This window comes from Saccopteryx bilineata, chromosome 12, assembly GCF_036850765.1.
Source record: "Saccopteryx bilineata isolate mSacBil1 chromosome 12, mSacBil1_pri_phased_curated, whole genome shotgun sequence".
NCBI classification, from domain to species: Eukaryota; Metazoa; Chordata; class Mammalia; order Chiroptera; family Emballonuridae; genus Saccopteryx; species Saccopteryx bilineata.
The window spans coordinates 53,342,017-53,367,036 of record NC_089501.1 but is presented as its reverse complement, the minus strand read 5'-3'; the positions used below and the strand labels follow the sequence as shown (position 1 = coordinate 53,367,036).

The 25,020-nt window shown below is 56.6% G+C and overlaps 1 protein-coding gene across 5 annotated transcripts in view; it reads left to right on the top strand.

The window, feature by feature from the left end:
• Window positions 1-25,020, top strand: part of AGPAT4 (1-acylglycerol-3-phosphate O-acyltransferase 4) — a 117,991-nt gene that overhangs the window by 31,737 nt on the left and 61,234 nt on the right. For all 5 annotated transcript variants that reach the window (XM_066247948.1, XM_066247945.1, XM_066247946.1 and 2 more), the window contains exon 2: window positions 6,520-6,781. In XM_066247948.1, the coding sequence (XP_066104045.1) occupies window positions 6,604-6,781 (178 nt within the window). In that variant the 5' untranslated portion in view covers window positions 6,520-6,603. The remainder of the gene's footprint in view (window positions 1-6,519; window positions 6,782-25,020) is intronic.

Genomic DNA, 25,020 nt, shown 5'->3' with positions numbered 1-25,020 from the left:
TTACAGCGGGGAAAGCCTGGCTTGTGAGGGCATATGTGTTCCTATCCAAATCAGGGAGCGGTCGCTTTGTAAGGAACCTGAGACCTCATCTGCTTGAGGGGGAAGATGACGAAGTCGTCGGTTGGCTGACTTACCTCAGTGTGTGTGTGTGTGTGTGTGTGTGTGTGTGTGTGTGTGTGTGTATGCGTGCACAGAGAGAGATGAGAAGCATCAATTCTTCACTGCGGCATCTTAGTTGTTCGTTGATTGCTTGTTCATTGATTGCTTTCTCATATGTGCCTTGACTGGGGGGGGCTCTAGCTGAGCCAGTGACCCCTTGCTCAAGCCAGCGACCATGGGGTCATGTCTTTGACCCCCACTCAAACCAGTGACCCTGCGCTCAAGCCTGTGACCTTGGGGTTTCAAACCTGGGTCCTTCGCATCCCAGTCTGGCGCTCTATCCATTGCACCACTGCCTGGTTAGGCTTCGAGCATTTTTTCTCTACTTGATTTTAGAGCTGTGATTTTAGAAGCACATATAAAAATTATATATATATGTATATATATGTTATGTGTATATATGTAATTTTGTGTCTGTTTTATTACAAACCTATGATAGGGTCCCTTCTACATTCAGTCGTGTGAGTTTCCCATCGTTCCCTATGTGGTTTGTTTCTTCACGTCAGAAACGTGACCCGTTTTTAATTTCTGGGTGCTTATCAATGATACCTGCTGAATATCTTTGTGCAGAGAATTTCCTAAACACTGAATGTGCCCCTAAGAGAGGTTGTCAGAAGTGGGTTTACCAGGTCAACCTGTGTGAAGACGATAAGGTCTCTCCTGTCGAACCGCTTTCCAAAGCGGAGTGGTCGTCCCCACGCTGAGGATGGGCCCCTCTGTGCGGAATCTCTCTCAGAACGGACTGTTACAGTTTTTAGCTTGGAATGTAAAAAGTGGTATTGTCTCCATTTGCATTGCTTTATTATTTTTTTTCTGTTTGTGAAATGTGGCGTTTGGCGTTAAAAAAAAACAAAATAAGGGGTTGTTTAGATTTCAGTGATGATGCTGGATTGGTCATGGGTCCCCTGTTAGCAATTCCGCTTGGATTGATTTCTTTGGAAGAGTTTGCTTCGTCTAAAACCCCTGATCTGGTTCCAGTGCTTGTCACGTGGATGTAACAAACCAACCAACCAACCAACCAAACCTTGACAAACAAGCTCGTGGGAGGGTTTGTCCTGCTCTGTCCAGGCTCAGTCTCCCTGAGTGAGACTGCAGTTCACGCTCAGTTAACAGCCTCAGAGCATTAACCGGGCAGAGTGGAACTTAGCCGGCATCCGCCCTGCCTGTTGCCCAGTGTCAGGCTTCACGTCGAAGCTGTGTGTGTGTGTAGACAAGGATGCAGGTTGAGCTCCCCTGTGGGGAGATTGCAGGCTTCCTTGTGTTTGCTCACGTCCCTTGCCACCCGCTGTACTGGGACCTGCAGAGCGAACACCCACTGGTGCGCACTTGCCTCGATGCGTGCATGGGACACGGCGCTGGAGAAGCGTCCTGCCGGCCGGCACGGCGCTTAGTCTGACGTCCCCTTCCCCTCGCCGCGCTCAGGGAGATCGCCCCACGGTTCAGGAGGGAAGGTCCCTGTGAGTTTGTGGGAATGCATCCTTTCTCATTGCTGAGTCACGACCAGAAAAGTGCAGGTTAGAATGAAAACCAGCGGGGAGGAAATGTTTTAACGCGCTTGAAGGCAAATTAAAGGAAAAGTCAGGATCTGGCTGTGCCGTGAGAAGGAACACCGAGTCAATTTATCTCTCGGAAGCTTTTCCAGAAATGCCAGCATAATACATCTTAGCTTTTCCACTCTTTGCCTCTTCCATTTTCTTGCAGTGATATAAAAATTCCCCTATTGTCTGGGCGCTCCCCGTGTCCCAGGCGTTGCATCAGATGTTCCAGACGCTTTGTTATACTTGGTCCTCACGGCCGTCTCACATGGACGGCATGATTCTGCGTGTCCACATGAGGACGCCGAGGGCTGTGGAGTTAAGTAACGTCCATGACTGTCAAACCACAGCGCCCGGGTTCAAAGGGACGCTCAGGCTCGCTTCCCATTCCTGAATCTCTCTTTGGTGCGGATGACGGGCTGGATTTATCACCTTCCTGCAGACTCTGACGTCTCATCAGGTTTGCAAGCAGCCCTCTTTCTCCGTCAGACACCTGCAGGTACCTTCCTGCCTTCACCACATACGCTCCTGAACTCCACCACCTGACCCCACCTCGCCGCAAGGGAGGCTGGGAATGGTCCACCCAGGTCCGTGACCAGCAAGGGGAAGCTCTCATTCTCCTTATAGGAAAGAGTAGCAAAGCACAAGAAAAAATAAGTCAGCATAATTCTCTTACCAAAAAGTAGCCACTCCCCCTCTCCTTCCTCTCTGTCTCTCTCTTCCCCTCCCGTAGCCAAGGCTCCATTGGAGCAAAGATGGCCCGGGCACTGGGGATGGCTCCTTGGCCTCTGCCCCAGGCACTAAAGTGGCTCTGGTCGCGGCAGAGCGATGCCCGGGAGGAGCAGAGCGTCGCCCCCTGGTGGGCGTGCCGGGTGGATCCCGGTCCGGCGCATGTGGGAGTCTGTCTGACTGTCTCTCCCTGTTTCTAGCTTCAGAAAAATACAAAAAAACAAAAACAAAAAGTAGCCACTCTTAATAGATAGCTGTGAATATAGAAACAGGTGTCAGAGTGAACAATATAAATGCTTACACTATTATTTTACCATTCCTAATCCTGCTTCTTTGTTACTATTGACTACTCGGTGTATTCTAATAGTCTCCCAAGGTCTATACTAGCTGGTTCAACGCCAGTGTTATTATGTTAACATGGTCATTCAGGGCCCCCTGTGTGTGTAATCCCTGGGTCTCTCCATCCTTGTATGAACACTTTATTTTTGTACATCCAGATGGTGCACAGGCAGACCCCTTCCACTACATAAGAAGCCCCCTGCAACATGAATGATGGCTACCTATTTTTTTTCGAATGGCCATGAACCAATTTAACCTAGACTCATAGCCAACAGTGTTCCCTGGCCTGGCAGAGACTTTGTCAAATGATTGGTTCAATTCAAAACCTACTAAACCATCAGTCGCCTGGGAAATAAAGGTCACTTGGCATCAGTTACTTTGAACCTAATGATGATCTAGTAACAGTTGCTTTTTGTCTCTGTTTAAAAGTGCTGGCTCCGTCATTTTCAGGTGACGTCTATTAAGCTCATGGGTCAGACTCGTTCTTTGAAAAAACTCAGATAACACCTCTGACTTAGGTTTTCTGACCTTTTCCCGATCCGCTGTGATTTGAGGAAGTGTGTGGGTGCAGAACCGAAGCAGCCAAGGTCCCCGTAAAGCCTGTCACCAATGCTGGGTTAGTTCACCGAGGTTCGTGCCGTACTGACAAGGGTGTTACGAGGGTGTGGTGCTCGGTCTTCTGTGAGGGGAAAAGGAACTTGCCTGTTCTTCACAATGCCCTCCCCCCCTCTAGAAACCGAGGGCGGCAGCGTGGAAGCCTCTGTGTTTCCAATGTCAGTTGACCTCCATTTCTTATTTTCTTTAATTGAATTTTATTGGGGCGACACTGGTTGACACAATTATCGAGGTTTCAGGTGCCCAGTGCTTCCACACCTCTCTGTGCACCGCATCGCTCGCCGTCCCTCCCCCCAGGCCCAGTCTTCGTCCACCGCCGTTTCTATCCCAGAGCCTCCTCCAGCCCCCCCATCACCACCCCGTTGCCCGTGTCCGTGAGTTGTGGTGGTTTTGGTCCATTTTTGCTCTACTTCCCTCCCCACCATCTCCCCCGCCCCGTGGCTGCCAGCCTGCTGCGTATGAGTCTGTTTCTCTTTTGCTTGTTGCTTCATTTTGTTCATTAGATTCCACATCTGAGTGTCATCATAGGGTATTTCTCTTTCTCTGACTGGTTTATTTCACTTAGCGTAACGACCTCCACGTCCATCCATCCTGTTGCCGAGGATAAGACTTCCTTTCTCTTTTTTATGGCTGTGTAGTATTCCAATGCATGAATGTACCACAGCTTTTTTTATCCACTCATCTACTGATGGGCATGTGGCTATCGTAAATAACACTGCAGTGAACACAGGGGTGCATATATTCTTTTGAATTAGCATTTCGGGATTTTTAGGATTTATGCCCAAAAGTAGGATCCCTGAGTCAAAAGGCAGATTCATTTTTAATTTTTTGAAATTAGGGTTATGTCAGCATAGCAAAGGATCTGTCAAATACTTTGCAAACACTAGATCCCAGAAACCTAGTGAAGAGTCAGACTTCCTCTGGCCAGATTGTCTGGCGGCATTTAGTGGCTGATGAGAGGACAGTGAATAAAGTTCATGAATATTCAACATACCGTAACCGCTGCCAAACTGTAAACTGAGGTCCAGTGGTCCTGTTTATGGGGCTCCTAAGAGGCAGAGCACTGAGGGCCAGCCAACGCCTCTTCCGTGGGGAGAGCCTGGGCGTGTGGACGCCAGGCGGGCTGGGAGGGGTTTGACAGCCTGGAGGGGTCAGAGGTGGATGCCCCTGTGGAGGGGTCAGAGGCGCGATGCCCCTGCAGAGTCCTGGCCTCGCCCCTGAGCAGGCTTCCGGGAGAATGGATGTCTCAGCTGAGTGGAGCTGACCACAGGGAAACCAGGCCAAAGGCTCCTGTCCACTCCCTCCCCATCAGGAAGGAATGTGCAGGAAGCCGCAGGCGTGCAGCACATCCTCCTGCTCCCCTAACTGACCGTTTCAGAAGAAGGCCCCCGGGACTGCTCGTGTGCCTGAGGCCATCCTCAGAGCCAGCCGCTAGCTGCTGTGGCCCCCCACCCCTCAGCGTGGGGTCTGTGACTCCGCATTCCCCTGAGGGCTCCTCTCTGGGCTGCTCTGTGGAGGGGTGGGCCGATCCCAGGAGAGCCCCCGGCCCTGCGCTGCAGGAGCAGGGCCGCCTGGACAGCACAGGGGCAGGGGAAGGGCCGGGCGTCCAGACTCGTGGTCCACGCTGGCCCCCTCAGGCCGATGGCCGAGCCTGCAGGTTATCCCGGTTTCTTATTCTGGAAGATGCAATTAATATGCATCTCGTGGATGCCTCTGAGGCTTAAAACGTGATAATATGTGTGAAACAATTATACAAGGCTTTTTGGAGAGGTGTTTGTTTTTTTTTTTGTATTATTAATTAAGCTTGTCACAGAGTGTAGGCTGTCTCCGCCCTTACTGTTAGCAAGCCCGTTGGAGCCCCTGCTGGGTGACTCTGCGCTGACCTTCTGCTTCCAGGAGACACCGGTGGGCCCTGCGTCGGCCCCCGGCTTGCTCTCTTTCCCATCCGAGTACTCGGACCTCCTGCCTTCACGTTCTTCCTCAACGGCTTTATTTGCCAAACCTGTGAGGTCACTCGTTTTCCTCTCCTGGGGTTGGAGGCCGGTCACAGGATGCATGAGCGTCTGGCTGCTTGCTGTGCGCGCTTTGGGTTTCTTTTGGGTTTTAGAACTTGTGTGTGTGTGTGTGTGTGTGTGTGTGCGCGCGCGCGTGCGCGTGTGCCCACGTCGGGGTGCGCTGAGGGGTCCTCGCCATCATAGCTGATTGTGATTACTGTTATCTCAACGTTTCCCCCTTGACTCCCTTCATTACATCATTCCACAAACACTGTTTCTTAAAAATTGAGCTCGGAGCCCTGGCCGGATAGCTCGGTGGGTGAGAGCGTCATCCTGAAGCGCAGAGGTTGCTGGTTCGGTCAGGGCTCATACAGGAACAGATCGCTGTTTCTGTCTGTCTGTCTGTCTCTCCCCCTTCCTCTCTCTGTAAAAGTGGAGTTCCAACTGTGAGCCAGTGACCGTCCAAGTGCTGGGGAGACCCCGATGACCCTCCAGATAACCATGTGCCCTGGAGAGCTGACTGCCCCCCGCAGGGGGGAGGCAAACGAGGGAGGGCACAGAGTGTCACGCTACGACCAGGGTCTTGGGAGGCAGAGCCCACCCAGGGTCACCCTGTAGTCTCACCCGGAGCAGGTGTGAGTTCAGGGAGGTCTTGCTGGAGGAAGTGATGTTTGAGCTGACGTCTGGGGAGTGAGATAAGTGGTGGGGGGTGAGGAGTCGGAGTGGGGTGGTCTTCAGGCAGAGATGGCAGCTGGAGGGATGGCCCAGATGTGGACACTACTGTGTCTGCCCCCACAGGAGAGAGGTGCTGGCAAAGGTCAGCGGGAACCCGGGCCAGCTGGGCCACTCCTTAGTGGTGGGAGCTGGAGAGCCCCGGCCACATTGCTTACCCTCCGAGGGGCTCGGTTCCCTCCTGTTCATCACAATGCCCACCTCTCAGGGTGCTGGGACACGTACAGAAACTATTATTTTTAAAGGGCTGATGCTGTGCCCCCACTAAGTAAGCACTGCTTAGGGCACAGATAATCAGCTACTGCACAGTGTGCTCAACTTTGAGAGTCTTCTGGGTTTTTTTTAAGAGTTTTTTTTCTCGACTCTAAAAGCATATATTATTTTTCCTAACGTTTGGCATCGCGTTTGTGTTTTAGAGGCGTCCCTGAGTCCCGGACCTTCTTTCCGTCTGGAAAGACCTCCCCGCGGGTCTTCAGCGCGACGAGAAGCCGCCAGCCGCCATGGACCTCGTCGGGGTGCTGAAGTCTCAGTTCCTGTGCCACCTCGTCTTCTGCTACGTCTTTATCGCCTCGGGGCTCATCGTCAACACCATCCAGCTCCTCACGCTGGTCCTCTGGCCCATCAACAAGCAGCTCTTCCGGAAGCTCAACTGCCGCTTGTCCTACTGCGTCTCCAGCCGTAAGAAACTCCCCTCCCCTTCTCCCTCTGCGTCCGAACCGCTGGGCTGCGTGTCAGCATCGGGGCTTCTGACACAGGCTCCCAGGCTTGCGTTGCACGCTAAGCTATGTATTCTTTTTGTTTCTGTGTGTGGTTATTTTTTGGTTTTGAAGCGTCTACTTTGTCTACACGCTTAAAAAACAAACAAACTGGTTTTTCCGTGAATAAGGCCAATAGCACAACATCCCACGGACAGAAAGGGTGTTGTAGGAAAAGTAAACACGCAGTTCGTGTGTTCCTGTAGTTTTCTTCCACAGCAGGGATTGGCAGTAACAATCTCTTAGCCGTCCCTACGGAAATACATGTATGTGTCCGGACATGTCAGTGGGTCCTGTGGGTGCCCATGGGTGCAGGTGAGTCTCTGATGGGGGCAGATACACATATTCGAAATGCACACACGTATTTGAAAAACTAAACGGCGTATACTATATTGTTCTCTCTCTCTTTTTTTTTAAACTTTTTATTTTGAGCTAATTGTAGATTCAGGGGCAGTTATAAAAAAGAATAGAGATCCTGTAAGCCCTTCAGCCAGACCTGCCCATCCCCATGGTAACCTCTCACATAACACAGTGTAATATCCCAACAAGAAAATTAGCATGGACACCATCCATCAACCATATCCAAATTCCCCAGCTTTCTAGATATCCATGTGTGTGTGAGTGTGTGTGTGTGTGAGAGAGATTATACTAGACTATTTAAACATGGCTAACTCAACTGGCCTGAATGTCAAAAATTATAATGAAAAAGGATGAATTAGAATAATAGGATATCTAGCAATGAGTTTTATTGTTAATTGACCTTAAATCTTTACCTGTTCTCGACAGTACAAAATATAGTGCTTCAGTAGCAATTTTATATATATAGAGGTGTGTGTGTGTAATTTAAAATACGAGTACTTGCCTGACCTGTGTTGGCGCAGTGGATAAAGCGTCGACCTGGAAATGCTGAAGTCGCCGGTTCAAAACCCTGGGTTTGCCTGGTCAAGGCACATATGGGAGTTGATGCTTCCAGCTCCTCCCCACCTTCTCTGTCTCTCTCTCCTCTCTCTCTCCCTCTCCGTCTCTCTCTCTTCCTTTCTCTCTCCTCTCTAAAATGAATAAATAAAACTAAAAAAAAATTTTTTTTAAAGCCACATATTTAAAATAAAATAAAATACGAGTTATTTCAAGTTAAGCAATTTAAAAATCTCAGCAACCTGATATCACACCGAGTCCAAAATTATTACTGTCACCCCGAAACTCTTTAAATGAAACAATCCAATTTGAATTTGAACTGAAACAATACATGCTATACACAGTTGTCCACATGGATTACTACTGATCTAATAATGTTACTTTGTAAACCTCAAAATATTAACTTGTAAGAAGAAGAAAAAAAACAATAGAAACATTCTTATTCTATATTTTCACCAACTTAGAACTGGCTAACATGTCTGCTGGTCTTTCAGAAATGGTTTGAGTAGCAGACCTACTTTGTCTTGCAAAGTACCTGTTACTTTATACAAATATGTCTTGAAAATGTTCAGAAGACCATAAAGCCACATTTTAATTGCAAAACAGTACATTTAACCCATACGCCCCTGGACTGTGTGGGGTGCGGTCACTCATTCAGTGCAGTTGTGACTAAGGCCAATGTCCTGGTCACCCGTTTGCTCTCGCACTGGCCTCTGGTATTTGGGTGTCTACTGGGGTACAGGAAGGGGACGACTTGTCAGAGCAGGGCAGGGGCATCAAGGTGGCCTGAACTTGAATCGTAGGTGAAGAGAGAAGAGTTTGCATAATCCAGGGAAGGAGATAGTTCTTTTCCCTTCTGATTCCAAGTGTCTTTTTATACCCCAGCAATGGGCGTCTCTACCCCTGACAAAGCAGCGCCTATGGCTCTCCTCCCGGAAACCTGCATTTATACGATGTGCGTGCACCCCTGAAGACCCCCAGATCTATCCGTTTGCGGTTTTAAATGATCTGTTTTTGCACCGTCACAATTTCAAGCAGACGGCTCAGAACTGGGGCTCTCACTCGGGGTCAAGACGTGAGGGAGAGGATTCAGGACGGGCGCTCCTGAGAGAGCTGTGTGCGCTCTGCTCGGAGTGGACAGTGAGGACCCGGGTCCCGGCAGGATGGTGGGCGGGCGCTCCTGAGAGTGCTGTGTGCGCTCTGCTCGGAGTGGACAGTGAGGACCCGGGTCCCGGCAGGGTGGTGGGCGGGCGCTCCTGAGAGTGCTGTGTGCGCTCTGCTCGGAGTGGACAGTGAGGACCCGGGTCCCGGCAGGGTGGTGGGCGCTCCTGAGAGTGCTGTGTGCGCTCTGCTCGGAGTGGACAGTGAGGACCCGGGTCCTGGCAGGGTGGTGGGCGCTCCTGAGAGGGCTGTATGTGCTCTGCTCAGAGTGGACAGTGAGGACCCGGGTCCCGGCAGGGTGGTGGGCGCTCCTGAGAGGGCTGTGTGTGCTCTGCTCGGAGTGGACAGTGAGGACCCGGGTCCTGGCAGGACGGTGGGTGGGCGCTCCTGAGAGTGCTGTGTGTGCTCTGCTCGGAATGGACAGTGAGGACCCGGGTCCTGGCAGGACGGTGGGTGGGCGCTCCTGAGAGTGCTGTGTGTGCTCTGCTCGGAGTGGACAGTGAGGACCCGGGTCCCGGCAGGGTGGTGGGCGCTCCTGAGAGTGCTGTGTGTGCTCTGCTCGGAGTGGACAGTGAGGACCCGGGCCCTGGCAGGACGGTGGGTGGGCGCTCCTGAGAGTGCTGTGTGTGCTCTGCTCGGAGTGGACAGTGAGGACCCGGGTCCCGGCAGGGTGGTGGGCGCTCCTGAGAGTGCTGTGTGTGCTCTGCTCGGAGTGGACAGTGAGGACCCGGGTCCCGGCAGGGTGGTGGGCGCTCCTGAGAGGGCTGTGTGCGCTCTGCTCGGAGTGGACAGTGAGGACCCGGGTCCCGGCAGGGTGGTGGGCGCTCCTGAGAGTGCTGTGTGTGCTCTGCTCGGAGTGGACAGTGAGGACCCGGGTCCCGGCAGGGTGGTGGGCGCTCCTGAGAGGGCTGTGTGCGCTCTGCTCGGAGTGGACAGTGAGGACCCGGGTCCCGGCAGGGTGGTGGGCGCTCCTGAGAGGGCTGTGTGTGCTCTGCTCGGAGTGGACAGTGAGGACCCGGGTCCCGGCAGGGTGGTGGGCGCTCCTGAGAGGGCTGTGTGTGCTCTGCTCGGAGTGGACAGTGAGGACCCGGGTCCCGGCAGGGTGGTGGGCGCTCCTGAGAGGGCTGTGTGTGCTCTGCTCGGAGTGGACAGTGAGGACCCGGGTCCCAGCAGGGTGGTGGGCGCTCCTGAGAGGGCTGTGTGTGCTCTGCTCGGAGTGGACAGTGAGGACCCGGGTCCCGGCAGGGTGGTGGGCGCTCCTGAGAGTGCTGTGTGTGCTCTGCTCGGAGTGGACAGTGAGGACCCGGGTCCCGGCAGGGTGGTGGGCGCTCCTGAGAGGGCTGTGTGTGCTCTGCTCGGAGTGGACAGTGAGGACCCGGGTCCCGGCAGGGTGGTGGGCGCTCCAGAGAGGGCTGTGTGCGCTCTGCTCGGAGTGGACAGTGAGGACCCGGGTCCCGGCAGGGTGGTGGGCGCTCCTGAGAGGGCTGTGTGTGCTCTGCTCGGAGTGGACAGTGAGGACCCGGGTCCCGGCAGGGTGGTGGGCGCTCCTGAGAGGGCTGTGTGTGCTCTGCTTGGAGTGGACAGTGAGGACCCGGGTCCCGGCAGGGTGGTGGGCGCTCCTGAGAGTGCTGGGTGCGCTCTGCTCGGAGTGGACAGTGAGGACCCGGGTCCCGGCAGGGTGGTGGGCGCTCCTGAGAGTGCTGTGTGTGCTCTGCTCGGAGTGGACAGTGAGGACCCGGGCCCTGGCAGGACGGTGGGTGGGCGCTCCTGAGAGTGCTGTGTGTGCTCTGCTCGGAGTGGACAGTGAGGACCCGGGTCCCAGCAGGGTGGTGGGCGCTCCTGAGAGTGCTGTGTGTGCTCTGCTCGGAGTGGACAGTGAGGACCCGGGCCCTGGCAGGACGGTGGGTGGGCGCTCCTGAGAGTGCTGTGTGTGCTCTGCTCGGAGTGGACAGTGAGGACCCGGGTCCCGGCAGGGTGGTGGGCGCTCCTGAGAGTGCTGTGTGCGCTCTGCTCGGAGTGGACAGTGAGGACCCGGGTCCCGGCAGGGTGGTGGGCGCTCCTGAGAGGGCTGTGTGCGCTCTGCTCGGAGTGGACAGTGAGGACCCGGGTCCCGGCAGGGTGGTGGGCGCTCCTGAGAGTGCTGGGTGCGCTCTGCTCGGAGTGGACAGTGAGGACCCGGGTCCCGGCAGGGTGGTGGGCGCTCCTGAGAGGGCTGTGTGTGCTCTGCTCGGAGTGGACAGTGAGGACCCGGGTCCCGGCAGGGTGGTGGGCGCTCCAGAGAGGGCTGTGTGCGCTCTGCTCGGAGTGGACAGTGAGGACCCGGGTCCCGGCAGGGTGGTGGGCGCTCCTGAGAGTGCTGTGTGCGCTCTGCTCGGAGTGGACAGTGAGGACCCGGGTCCCGGCAGGGTGGTGGGCGCTCCTGAGAGTGCTGTGTGCGCTCTGCTCGGAGTGGACAGTGAGGACCCGGGTCCCGGCAGGGTGGTGGGCGCTCCAGAGAGGGCTGTGTGCGCTCTGCTCGGAGTGGACAGTGAGGACCCGGGTCCCGGCAGGGTGGTGGGCGCTCCTGAGAGTGCTGTGTGTGCTCTGCTCGGAGTGGACAGTGAGGACCCGGGTCCCGGCAGGGTGGTGGGCGCTCCTGAGAGGGCTGTGTGTGCTCTGCTCGGAGTGGACAGTGAGGACCCGGGTCCCGGCAGGGTGGTGGGCGCTCCAGAGAGGGCTGTGTGTGCTCTGCTCGGAGTGGACAGTGAGGACCCGGGTCCCGGCAGGGTGGTGGGCGCTCCTGAGAGTGCTGTGTGTGCTCTGCTCGGAGTGGACAGTGAGGACCCGGGTCCCGGCAGGGTGATGGGCGGGCGCTCCTGAGAGTGCTGTGTGTGCTCTGCTCGGAGTGGACAGTGAGGACCCGGGTCCCGGCAGGGTGATGGGCGGGCGCTCCTGAGAGTGCTGTGTGTGCTCTGCTCGGAGTGGACAGTGAGGACCCGGGTCCCGGCAGGGTGGTGGGCGCTCCTGAGAGTGCTGTGTGTGCTCTGCTCGGAGTGGACAGTGAGGACCCGGGTCCCGGCAGGGTGGTGGGTGCTCCTGAGAGTGCTGTGTGTGCTCTGCTCGGAGTGGACAGTGAGGACCCGGGTCCCGGCAGGGTGATGGGCGGGCGCTCCTGAGAGTGCTGTGTGTGCTCTGCTCGGAGTGGACAGTGAGGACCCGGGTCCCGGCAGGGTGGTGGGCGCTCCTGAGAGTGCTGTGTGTGCTCTGCTCGGAGTGGACAGTGAGGACCCGGGTCCCGGCAGGGTGGTGGGCGCTCCTGAGAGGGCTGTGTGTGCTCTGCTCGGAGTGGACAGTGAGGACCCGGGTCCCGGCAGGGTGGTCGGCACTCCTGAGAGTGCCGTGTGTGCTCTGCTCGGAGTGGACAGTGAGGACCTGGGTCCTGGCAGGACGGTGTCAGTGTTCGGGAGGGCCCTCTGGCCTGCCTGCTTCCGATGGAAAATAAGATGGGCAACACATTCAGAAAACAAGGTATCTTTCTTAGTCTATCATAAAGGAGTTAAATCAGGTGTTGTCCCAAATGACAGTCAAGCACTAACCATCCCAGACTCCTGGCATTTCCCCCACACCGGACGACAGTGAAGGGCCAGCAGTCTCGTTTCGCCGGAAGGCCTAGACGCACCCCCACTCAGGACACCCCTCCGTGTGCACCCCACGGTGCTCTGTGCCTACTGGCCCGGGGCGGGGGGAGCTTTGATGGGCAGTGAGCCGAGCAGACAGAAGCAGCCCCATTTCCCAGCACCCAACGAGGGAAGGGAAGGCTTCTCCCCTCTTCCCACTAGTCTCGGTGGTTGATGGCTTTTCCGATCCCCCGAGCCTCCCGCAGCCGTGAGGGAAGGCAGACGGCGCGGGACTCGCTGCTGGGCATTGAGCGTGGCGAGATGCGGTTTGCGAGCTGGGACTCGGAGGCGGCCTGGGCCCTCTGCTCGCTCCCACGCACCCCTCCTCCCTTGGAGTTAAGATAAAAATGCTCCCTGGGATTTTACTGTGTCTCCTCCTGGGTGAGTCACTCTCCAGCTCAGGAAAACAGCCACATTCGTCATGTGGCAGCTGACTTCTCAAGGAAAAAAATAAAAAGGCGGAATAAATTGTTTCCTAGAGATTCTGTGCCCTGAACGAACCTCCCTCCGTCCTCGCCGCGCTCCGCCATCCGCCGGCGTCTTTCAGTGTTTGTGAAGGGCCTGGTGCTGCTCCAGGGAAGCCTGGGGCCTGAAGCTCAGGGTCACAAGGCCACGCTGATGTCAGCGGTGACAGAATGCCGTGGAGACAGCATGGCAACCAGCATGACACACAGAACAGAGCTTTTTTTTTTTTTTTTTTTTTTAACTTTAAAGGCAAAAAGCCACATTATGAATGGCAGTTTGAAAGTGTATTCACCTAGACGGCTGGTTTTTGACGGGTTGCTTTATTTTATTTTGCCTGGATCTGTAGGCAGGAGAGGCTGGGTGGGACTGGATTAGCAGGTGAAATGGGGGAGGAGGGAGCGAGCGGCCGGAGGTGGGAAGGAGGAAGACCGTTCAGCAGGGTGAGGGGGGCGTTCGGCTCCCTTTCCAGGGGCAGAATGTGCCTTCTAATCTCTAGGGGGAGGGGGCCCAGGCTGACTGGCTTGTTTTCCTTCTCCTTTGAAACTGTGGGTTTAAAAAAACCCAAAGATTAGCAGAACCTATTAATGGCAGAGTTATTAAAAAGGGGGTAGGGTGGAGAGGGTACAGACAGCCTTCATGTTCCCGAAGGGACTGGTAACACAGAATAGAGCGGCGGGCGATTCCGTTCCCGCCCTCTGCTGCCAGCCCGGTGCCTGGCTTCCTGATCCCACACCAGAGCCGACCAGTCCTGTGCGGTCCAGCCTGCCCCTGCCGGACAGCCCCGCGCGGTCCAGCCTGCCCCTGCCGACAGCCCCGCGCGGTCCAGCCTGCCCCTGCCGACAGCCCCGCGCGGTCCAGCCTGACCCTGCCGACAGCCCCGCGCGGTCCAGCCTGCCCCTGACGGACAGCCCCGCGCGGTCCAGCCTGACCCTGACGGACAGCCCCGCGCGTCCAGCCTGACCCTGACGGACAGTCCCGCGCGGTCCAGCCTGACCCTGACGGAGAGTCCTGTGCGGTCCCAGCCTGCCGCAGCCTTTCCCTGAACCGTGATGCGCCCAGTTTTCGGTGGCTCCCTCATGGCATAGTTCATGCTGTTTCTCCGCTGGACAAGGGTTGTCACCGGTACAGTGTGACTGGTTAGGCTTGGACACAAGGTCACCTCCCAGACTGCTAATTTAGCTCTTTCTGTGCAGCTCTTTCCTTCTCTCGCCTCTCCCCTGGAAGTGAGGGTCCTTCTCCTAGCCCAGCGCTTGCTGAAGCAGAATAATTATATATATGTATATTTCTGATCTGAGTTTCAGACACTCAGACACATCTCAGTTTCTGATCTGAGACTGGTCAGTGCAGGCGTGGCAGGTGCAGGCCAGAGCTGGGGAGAGGGTCCCGAGAGAAGGCAAGGGGCAGGGTGGGGGAGGGGAGGGGTGCAGAGAGAGTGTAGGCTGTCCGGAGCATAGACCAGCACCCCTACCCATCCAGATATGGTCCCCAAACAAAGGTCAGCCCCGCTGAATAGAGAGACAGCATCCGAGAGCCTCAGGTGAAGGTGGAGGTGGAGCGGGGAAGGGCGGGAGAAGGGGACTCTGGACGCGCACACATGACTAGGAGCCTCCTAGGATCTGTTCCCGGGTGTCCCCTCAACTTCTTCCATGCCACCTTCCGAAGGGAAGTGGCTTAGTGGTCCATTTGGCAGGAGACGTCTCAGAGGCGCCGGCTCCCCGGGGCTCAGCACCTGCCGAAGCGGTCCTCCCCACTTACCCGGCTCCTAGCAGCAGAGGGGGCACAGCTGGGGTTCCTGTGGGTCCCGGGGAGGTGGGACCGGATCCCCAGAGGTTTCCGTTTCTGAGCAGGACTAGGAGCAGCAGGGGTGAGGAGCATCACCGTGCGCTGTCATGAGTGGGAGCCTCAACGGCATGTCCGCCATTAAATGAAAAGACTAGGCAGGTCTAGGGTGTCATTGGGAAGAAAGTGACCCATCCAGAGTGGTGGGCGTGGGGGTCAGCATGGCGACCTCGGGAGAAACAGCACGCCCTGTTGACTTGGCCGCCGCCGGGTCTGTGGCCGCCTGCCCGGCGTGACCGGTGGCTGGGCCGCTGCTCTTCTTTTCGATCCAAGCCAGTTCTTCATCCTTTTCAGTCCTGAGCAGAGTGACTCCTTCACTTGTCACAATAGTTTGTCACCTCCCAGATGGCAGACGGGGTCAGGACCCTTCACATGGCTGTCTCGAGTCCTGCTGGACTGTGGAGTTGGGGGGGCTCACTGGGCGCCTCCACTGGGGACACACGGCCCCGAATCCGGGCACTCGTACGCTGCGAAGGTGTACAGACTCATCCTCATCGGTCCCCATGGTGACCCCTCCCGGGAGAGAGTGCGGAGAAGTGGCCGTGGGTCGACATGAGCAGAAACCCCTCAGACTGGCACTGTCCCTCTCTGCACTGGTGAGGTCAGAGGTGACTTCCGCCAGCAGAGTCACGCTGGGAAGGGATCCAGAAGGCCTGTGGGACTTCCCTCAGGATGCCCCGGGCTGCTTGTGCCTGTGGGTTAGCGTCTAACCCAGAGACAAAGCCTTGCCCCTGGACAGAGCAGTTTCTCGCTTGGGACAGCGTTCCTCTTCTCCCGTCTGTCCCCTGCTGGCACCTCTGGCTCCTCCTGAAGCGAGTCGGCCTCCACCCTCCACACCCCGCCGCGTCAACAAGCACAGGCAGCCCGCCTTCCCTGGAGGGCCACGCTCTGCCGCTTGGCCCGGAGGCTCTGTGGGTCCACCCCCCACCCCCGCCATGCGTAGCCGGGAGCTGTCAGGAACTGGCAACGAATGTCCTTCTTATTTCTAGTTCTGAGGAGTGTGTGGACCCCAGGCAATGACAACAGAACCCTTACTGGATCCGTGAGATGAGAAGGCCACACTGAATCAAGCAACACATCTTGCTCTACGTAGTTTTTTTTTCTTTGTTGGTGATTTAGTCAGTGTTGAGCACCTACTGGGCGCCAGGCCAGGTGTTTAGTGCTGAGGAACAGTGCTGAGAAAGGCAACTACTATCCCGGCCCCAGGGACTCGAGGTCCAGTTTGCTAAAGATCTCATGACAGTCTCTCTCTCTTTTCCCCCCCTTCTTTTCTAAGTGAGTGGAGGGGAGATAAGAGGACAGATGCCCACCTGGCAATCCCCCCCCCCCCGTCTTGGGCTGCTGCTCACAACTGAGCTATTTTTAGTGCCTGAGGCGGAGGCTGCCTGGAGCCATCCTCAGTGTCTCAGCCAATGCACTCAAACCAATCAAACCAAGGCTGCGGAGGAAGAGTGGGGGGGGGGGGGGGTGAAGGAGAGAGAGAGGAGGGGGAGGGCTGTAGAAGCAGATAGTCATTTCTCCTATGTGCCCTGATCAGGACCCAAACCCAGGACATCCACATGCCCAGCTGACACTCTACCTCTGAGCCGACCAGCCAGGGCCTCATGAGGGTCTCCTAACGAGACAGCGTCCTTGCCGAGTCCTCCTGCTCCATGTGCCCTGCCAGTCATTATGAATAAACAAAAAGCATCCTGTTTATCCCATGTTTGGGCAAAATGGACCTAGTTCTATAACACCATGCCGGTTTAGCAACTCAGCATTCTAAAAGGGGAATGAATGTAGCAGGAGCAACTTAAGGTTAGATCTTACTTGAAATTCCTTATAGAGTCTAAGAACTTGGCGTCTGTATTTAAATGATGCCGAGATGATAGGAGAACAGTAAGAACCAGTGCGAGCTAAGAAGAATCAGCTTCTTACTCGCCCTTTTGTTCTGTAGACTTTTACCATTCCAGGTACTGTTTTGGGCTTTTAGGCACAGAGAGGTGAAGCAACCGTTCAGGGTCACACAGGAAGCGGAGCTCAGACGATGGACCAGAGTCTGAGTGCAGAGCTTCTCCCTGCAGCGGTCACCAGCACAGCCTTGTGGTGGAGGAACGGCTCCTGGGCTAAGGCCAAATGTCCCAGTGGTCACTGTAGTGGGCGGCCGGCCACAGGACTATGGAGAAAGCAAAAGAGGTGTACAGTTGATACAGTTGCAAGTCGGTAGCTATTTTCATTTCTAATTGTAATCGCTACAGTCTATCCTGTTGATCATGCATCAGGCATCCGGCTAAACCTTTTTTATCTGCTACCTTGTATAAGCACATAACCACTCTGAGCAGGAAATTCCCATTTTTGTGGATAAGCTAACTGGGGATCAGAGAGGTCGAGTGACTTGCCTAGGGTCACACAGTAAATAGGAGAGCCAAGATTCCCCAAATCCATCTTTCCTACCGCATTTTGAAACAAACACACACAGTCAGTGATAGGGCTTTTATTTTAACACCTGTGGCAGATGCTAAGCAGACACCTGCTAGGATCAGTGCTGCACAGGTTAATTCACCGTCTCAGGCCCAGGGGACCCTGCAGGGTGCCTGTCACCACTGCTCGGACAGCCTTCCTTAACGAATGTGCCTGTGCATTAACTCTGGGAGGCCAGTCCCCGGGACCCGCACCTGGAGTTCGGAGGTAAAGGGGTGCAGTGCTGTCCTCAGAGGAATGCAGCCTGCTTGGGGCAGTAAGAAGCCAGGACAGGTACCCAGGAGCCTGAAGACAAAGGCCATCCACCCTGCGAAGGTTGGGGCCATTTCCTCTGAAGCAACATCACAGCCAGGCTATAGAACGAGGAGGATGTGATGTGTTGACAAAAGGAGGAAACGGGTTATAACCCTAGGAAGTAGCATATCTAGGGTCACTGAAGGCCAAACAGCTTTATTCAGGTGGCTGGACATCAAAAGGAGACAGACCAGCCAGTGTCATCATAGCCTTGCTGTGTCACGAATGAACGCGGCCACAGCAGCCCTGCACCAAGCCTGAGGACGGCTTGGGGACCCCGGTGCTCTTGCCAGGTGGACCCTGTGGGCTCGTCCTGGGGAGTTCCAGCCATTGTGAATATCGGTTTATTTCTGTCTTGCCTGAACAACATTGTTCAAAACATGCCCTGAGAAGTTAATTTTTTTAATCTATTCATACATAGTCTTTTTTTTTTTTTTACAGAGACAGAGAGAGGGATAGATAGGGACAGACAGATAGAAACGGAGAGAGATGAGAAGCATCAATCATTAGTTTCTCATTGCAACACCTTAGTTGTTCATTGATTGCTTTCTCATATGTGCCTTGACCGTGGGCCTTCAGCAGAGTAATCCCTTGCTCGAGCCAGCGACCTTGGGTCCAAGCTGGTGAGCTTTGCTCAAACCAGATGAGCCCGTGCTCAAACTGGCGACCTCGGGGTCTCGAACCTGGGTCCTCCGAATCCCAGTTTGATGCTCTATTCACTGCGCCACCACCTGGTCATGCTCATACATAATCTTTTATAGAAAAATACCCAGCTGGGTCATAATTCTCTTGAACCATGTGACACCCTAAGCATAATATCAAGTAAAAGTAGGATAATGCAGAACAGGAGAATATAATCCCAATTTTATCAACACAGATGAAAGACACGTATCAGAGTGCTGTTTTTAGGCATTATAGTCAGAGATGGTTCTTTTTAATTGCTTTTATATTTCCTGAATGTCTTATGTTTCCATATGATGAGCATGTAGTTTATAAACTGGGGGGAAAAAGACAAAACCAAACCTAAATACCAAAGAGAACCAAATAGAGAATGGCTTATGGGAGGAAGGAGAAAATGGAAAAATTAAAGTGAATAAAGTATGGTGAGGTCATTCAAACCCCACTCCCATGTTCTGTTCTGTTCTGTCCTTCCTTCCTTCCTCCCTCCCTCCCTCCCTCCCTCCCTCCTCCTCCTCCCTCCCTCTTTTCCTCCCCCTCCCCCATCCCCCTAACCCCTATCCTTTCCCTTCCCCCCTCCCTTCCCTTCCATCGTTCCCTTCCCTTCCCTTCCCTTCTGTTTTGTGAAAGGCTCTGCCAGGCTGGGGGGTGGGAGTCCAGGAGCCCAGGGCTGGTGAGCTGTTACAGGCCTCCGGTTATGGCTGAGCTGTGTCCGCATCCACAGAGCACACTGAAGTACTGCCCTGTGGCTGTACACAGAAACAAGGCCCAGACTGCATTCGCATCCCCACCTCCCCGCCCGGGCCTGTTTCCACCCCCAGCCCCAGTACCATTTTACTGGGAATACAGGGAACCAGGGATGGTAGGGATAGGAGGCCTTGCTTTTCTTCATGGACCAAAGGAAGGGATCCGTCTTCTCACCTCTTACATCAGGGAAGTCAGAGGAGTGAAGGAGGGCTGGTGCCCCTGGACAGGGAGGAAGGGGACCCGTGGGGACCTCACCAGAGGCAGTCAGTGACTGGCTGTGGGCCAGGCTATGGCCTGTGGGTGGTCCGGTGCGTGGAGAGCAGGGCCCCATCCTGTGAGCCCTGCATCCCATAGGCCTTGTCCTGTATTTTCAACCGGCATTTATTTATCTTTGTCTCTTCAAGTTCGTGACCCAAGTCCACAATGCGTGGGCTCGCCACCAGAGCAGCCAGCCTAGAAAAACTAGATGTGAGCTGTCCTTCAGCCCTGGGAAAGGTCTCCGAGGTGACGGCGAGGGACACCTGGAGACAGTCGGCAACAGCCTGCAGGCACGCGGTGCCGGTGCCCAGCTCGGGTCGGCCCGCCGGCACGCGGTGCCGGTGCCCAGCTCGGGTCGGCCCGCCGGCACGCGGTGCCGGTGCCCAGCTCGGGTCGGCCCGCCGGCACGCGGTGCCGGTGCCCAGCTCGGGTCGGCCCGCAGGCACGCGGTGCCGGTGCCCAGCTCGGGTCGGCCCGCAGGCACGCGGTGCCGGTGCCCAGCTCGGGTCGGCCAGCAGGCACGCGGTGCCGGTGCCCAGCTCGGGTCGGCCCGCCGGCACGCGGTGCCAGTGCCCAGCTCGGGTCTCCGTCCAGCCCCGTGGACACTGGGGGGACGGCTCTCGTCTTCCTCCACCGGCCTGGGTGCTCCTCGCAGGGAAGAACCAGGCCTGCTGCCCTCCCGGAGCCGGCGTCTGTGCCCGCGCACCCCGGGGCTCCCACACCCTGGTATCAAGACGTGTGTGCGGCTCCGTGCAGACCCCGGGTCGCCCTCTCTTCATGATCCGTGTTACCCTCCCGCCCAGGTCCTGGGGAAATGGTTTTCTTTAGAATCCGGCTTTTCCGCACGAAGCTTACTACAAAATCAGTCCTTTGTGCCAACACCCTGTTGTTTATTCAGGGAGAAAAGACTCTTGGGATGGAGGTCTGATTAAATCAGTGCAGATTAGCTTAATTCATCACAAAACATTGTGGTTGCTGAGCTGATAGGCCTGTGATGGGAAACTTGTTGATATCCAGATGGTCTCATCTGCGGCTGGTTTGGTGAGAGTGGCAGGCGAGGGCCGTGGGCCTTGGAAAAGTTTTTAAAAAGGGTGCTATTGTGATGGGAGGGCATGCCTTGTTTATTGTAGCCATCGGATTCTAGTTCTTACGTATATGCGCATATATACAAACAAAAGCAAGTGCCTTACCCACAGTGACAGGAGTATATGTCACCCTTCATACAAGAAATGACCTTGTAATAGACAGATTTCAGAGGGGTGTGTTCAAGAGACGGCAGACTCAGGAACACAGCGCCAGGCCGCCTTGTCCCAGCAGGGGCCTTGCTGGGCAGCCGGGCATCTTAGCTGTCGAGATGGTTTATAAATAAATTAATTCCCGGCCAAGTGATGCCCACTTGTTTTTGTGAGCATTCAGTTTCACCTGTGACTTAAGTTACGGCTGGGAAGTTAGGTTCTAAGTTTGACTTCGGTGTCTTGTAACTTGCCCAAGACAATTTTGTGTGTGGTCTTCAAAGTGGCTGGGTGTTCACCACGCCTCTTGCCCCCGCCCCCGCAACCCCCGCCCCCGCCTCCCCCGGGAGGTAAACAACTAGAAGAGCCGCTCGGGCAGAGGAGGAGAACCCCAGAGGTTCCCACGTGTGTTTCTTTTATCATGTCCAGGGCTAAGATAAAAGACATTTGATATATTTTATAAATGATATAAAACAGTTGTATGCAAGATTTGCGTGTGCTAAGAGCATATATAGTTTGTTTGTTTTTTAAATAATCAAGACACCTCGGCGGCCCTACCCTCGCGTGGGTGTTGGGATAGCGGAGGTGGAATTCAGATAACACGGTTTACAGCAAGGGGGAAGGAGGCGTCCAGGAACCCAGCGCCAAAGCAAGGGGAAGACAAACTGCAAATAGTAGTTCCCTTTTTTCCTCATTTCAGTTTACCTCACGTCCAGATGGGATACGAGGCATTTTCAAACACTTGTGGGGGCCCAGCCTGGGTCTCCAGAAAGAGGAAGGTGGTGGATTCAAAGAAGATCCTACCTGCACAGTTTGTTTTGAAGCAAGAAAAAAAATCCTGGAAACACTTGGGTGTTTCTTCATCCTCTTTGAAAGTAGCGCCCCCCACCCCACCCCCACCCCCAGCCCCGCCTCCTGACCTGCAGGGCCCCCGGAGCCCAGGGGCTCTCCCCCAGGGCTCTCACCCCCGCCAGCCCCCAGGCAGCGGTCTTGGGAAGAGTTGGCAGGGCTGTCCTGTCTCCAGGGCCGTGGAGGGGACCTGCGCTGGCCTTCCTGCGGTCCCAGCCTCCCGGGCCCTGGCCTGACCCCCTTGGTTGACCGAGGCTCTGCTTTTTCATTTGTAAAATGAGGGAAATGGGTGCTGAGGTGCTGTAAAAGCATAAGGTCTCCTCGCGGTCCACGCAGAGCCCAGTGTGGAGCAGCCTGGGCCCAGCGCCCCTGACAAGGAGCCCTCAGAGCCTGGAATGGGGGAGCAGTGGGCGGAAGCCGGGAGGGTGCCGGGAGGGAGGGGGTGTCTGTTCCAGCGGCAGCATGTGGGTGAGGAGCTGGAAGGTGTCTCAGGACCTCAGAAGGACGGGGCTGGGCACAGAGCCCTGATGACTGCAGCCCGGCAGGGGCAGCAGGAAGCCCCGCCGATGCCAGGCCCCTGTGACCTCAGCCTGGGCTGACCACCCATCGGGAATGTTGACGGCCGCGGGAGGAGCCACGGGGGTGGGGGGACCCTTGAAACCCCTTCCCGCCTTAGGAATCGGTGTCAGCAGGATTCCAGGGGGGGGGGGAACCTGGGGGCCTGATAGAAGTTTGACGGAAGAACACCAGGATGTGTCTCAGAAGAGGGGGCTAGACTAGATGGGGAGGTGACAGGGTACAGGGGTGCTCATGAGGGAGAGGCCGACTCGGCGTCCGTTCAGTGGGCCGAGGGAGGGACGTAAGAAACGATGGTTACACCGAACAGAAGTAAAAACTTTGGGCGAGAAAAGGAACATTTTGAACAGGCCAGAAGGTTAGGAACATGAATTAGGAACACGAGTTCGGTCTACTGGGGACCTCTTCATCCTGTGACATTCTGAGAGTGCAGGGTGGGGTGGGGATTGATGGGGGCAGGGAGGGTGGGGCTCCCCCATTGATAAGACCCTCCCCCTACCTGCTCCTTTGTCTGGTGTGGCTCCTGTGGGCTCCAGAGGGACGCTAGGGTGCGCAACCTTCCCAGGATGTGGGACTTCCAGCTCTGACGTCAGGACAGCCCCAGGCAAACTGGCAAGTCAGTCATGACAACTTGGGTCCGAGTGCCAGCTCCCAGGCCGGCCCGGCTCCAGAACCAGGGAAACGAGCCAGCCGGTGTTCATTCTCTGCTCGTGGCAGGTGATCTTGAGCCAAGGGCCACGCATATGATGCTAACACGTGCTCCCAGATATGAATCTTACACGTAACTTGCGTGTCATCATCAGAATTCACCACTTCTCGCTTCAAAAGGAGTGTCTTGCGACAGATCCTCTAAGGCGGTGTTAAGGCGGTGTTTTAGTTTGAACGTTCTCCGAGCAGACACCACGGCTAACCCTCCTGTGTTTTGCACGTGTGTGCAGCCCCCCTGTGCTGGCCGTTCCTTCCCAGTGGGGAGGGAGGGGCTGTATGAAGTCAGCAATAATGTCTTCGGCCTGAGGTTTTCATGTAGAGGGCGGGTATGTCCGGTGGCATTGCACTTGGAGGTGATTTCCTTGCCACGCGCGTAAGCACATCACGGGGTGCAGCCGGCCAAACAGGAGAGCTGCTGGCAGAGGCGCGAGCACGGGAGCCGGGGTCGCCGCCGGCAGAGGGGCGAGCACGGGGGCGGTGTCGCCGCCGGCAGAGGGGCGAGCACGGGGGCCGGGGTCGCCGCCGGCAGAGGGGCGAGCACGGGGGCGGTGTCGCCGCCGGCAGAGGGGCGAGCACGGGGGCCGGGGTCGCCGCCGGCAGAGGGGCGAGCACGGGGGCGGTGTCGCCGCCGGCAGAGGGGCGAGCACGGGGGCCGGGGTCGCCGCCGGCAGAGGGGCGAGCACGGGGGCCGAGGTCGCCGCCGGCAGAGGGGCGAGCACGGGGGCCGGTGTCGCCGCCGGCAGAGGGGCGAGCACGGGGGCCGGTGTCGCCGCCGGCAGAGGGGCGAGCACGGGGGCGGGGGGCGCCGCCGGCAGAGGGGCGAGCACGGGGGCCGGTGTCGCCGCCGGCAGAGGGGCGAGCACGGGAGCCGGGGTCGCCGCCGGCAGAGGGGCGAGCACGGGAGCCGGTGTCGCCGCCGGCAGAGGGGCGAGCACGGGAGCCGGTGTCGCCGCCGGCAGAGGGGCGAGCACGGGGGCCGGGGTCGCCGCCGGCAGAGGGGCGAGCACGGGGGCCGGTGTCGCCGCCGGCAGAGGGGCGAGCACGGGGGCCGGGGTCGCCGCCGGCAGAGGCGCGAGCACGGGGGCCGGTGTCGCCGCAGGCAGAGGCGTGAGCACGCACGGGAGCCGGTGTCGCCGCCGGCAGAGGCGTGAGCACGCACGGGAGCCGGTGTCGCCGCCGGCAGAGGCGTGAGCACGCACGGGAGCCGGTGTCGCCGCCGGCAGAGGCGTGAGCACGGGGGGGCCGGGGTCGCCGCCGGCAGAGGCGTGAGCGTGAGCACGGGAGCCGGTGTCACCGCCAGATAGCGGGGCAACAGTTATGGTCGTTTTCTTGGCATCAAAGGAGGGGGAATTGTCACATTCCATAATGAAGTGACGCCTTCCACAGAGGCACCTGGCAGGTGCACAGCGTAGACCTCTGATCAGCGCTTTGCTAAGGATCTGATGTCCATGACGATGGGCCTTCACCATTAATGAAGCCCCAGCTGCTCCCTCCCCTCCAACCCTGGACTTGATCCCTCCCTCCCAGTGTCACCACCCCCCCTCGCATCTGTCTCGGTGACAGGGTCTGTCTGATGGCTGTCAGGAATGGGAACCTTCTGGGGGCAGTGATATTGGGTTAGGTCACGCCCTTGGAGCCAGCAGGCAGCACTGTCTCGGTAGGGTGGCTGTCCTCTCTCTGTCAAAGGAACGAATGAGGCTGCCGCTGTGGCCAGGTGTGAGCCCGTGTACCTCGCGGACTGCCTAGCTGGACCTGAAGATAATTTTATGTAACCTACAGGGTGTGGGGGGTTGGGAAACCCTGATGAACTCATGGCATTTTGCTGTTTCCAAGTCATAATTATTTAATAAGCCCAAGCCTGTTTATTGATGACTAGTCTAGTTTCAGCCATGAGATGAAGAATCACACACAGGCAGAACTATACGACTGTAACCCATTCTGAAGGTTTATGGTAGAGACCTAAGTATTGTGGGGTTTCAGAGGGGGAAGAAAGTTACGACAGATTAAACTAATCGGACGAACTAAACTAGTCGGACGGCTTCCGAGAGAGAATGATGTCAGCCAGACCCCAGAGGGCAGGCGGTCCTGGGTGAGGACTCCCGGTTGCCTGGGGCCAGTGCCCAACTAGCTGGCAAACCGCACCACTGGGAGGGTGGCAGGGGCCGGAGCCCACGCTCACAGGCGCGAGGAGACTGGTGGACTCTCCGTGGCTTTGCTTCTCTGTGCCCATGACTCCGATGCTCTGCCGCTGCTATGGGCTTCCCTCTCCAAGGGTGGCTGCCAGCAGCTTCGAGCTCTGCCCGTCACTCCTGCCAGCAGGAGGT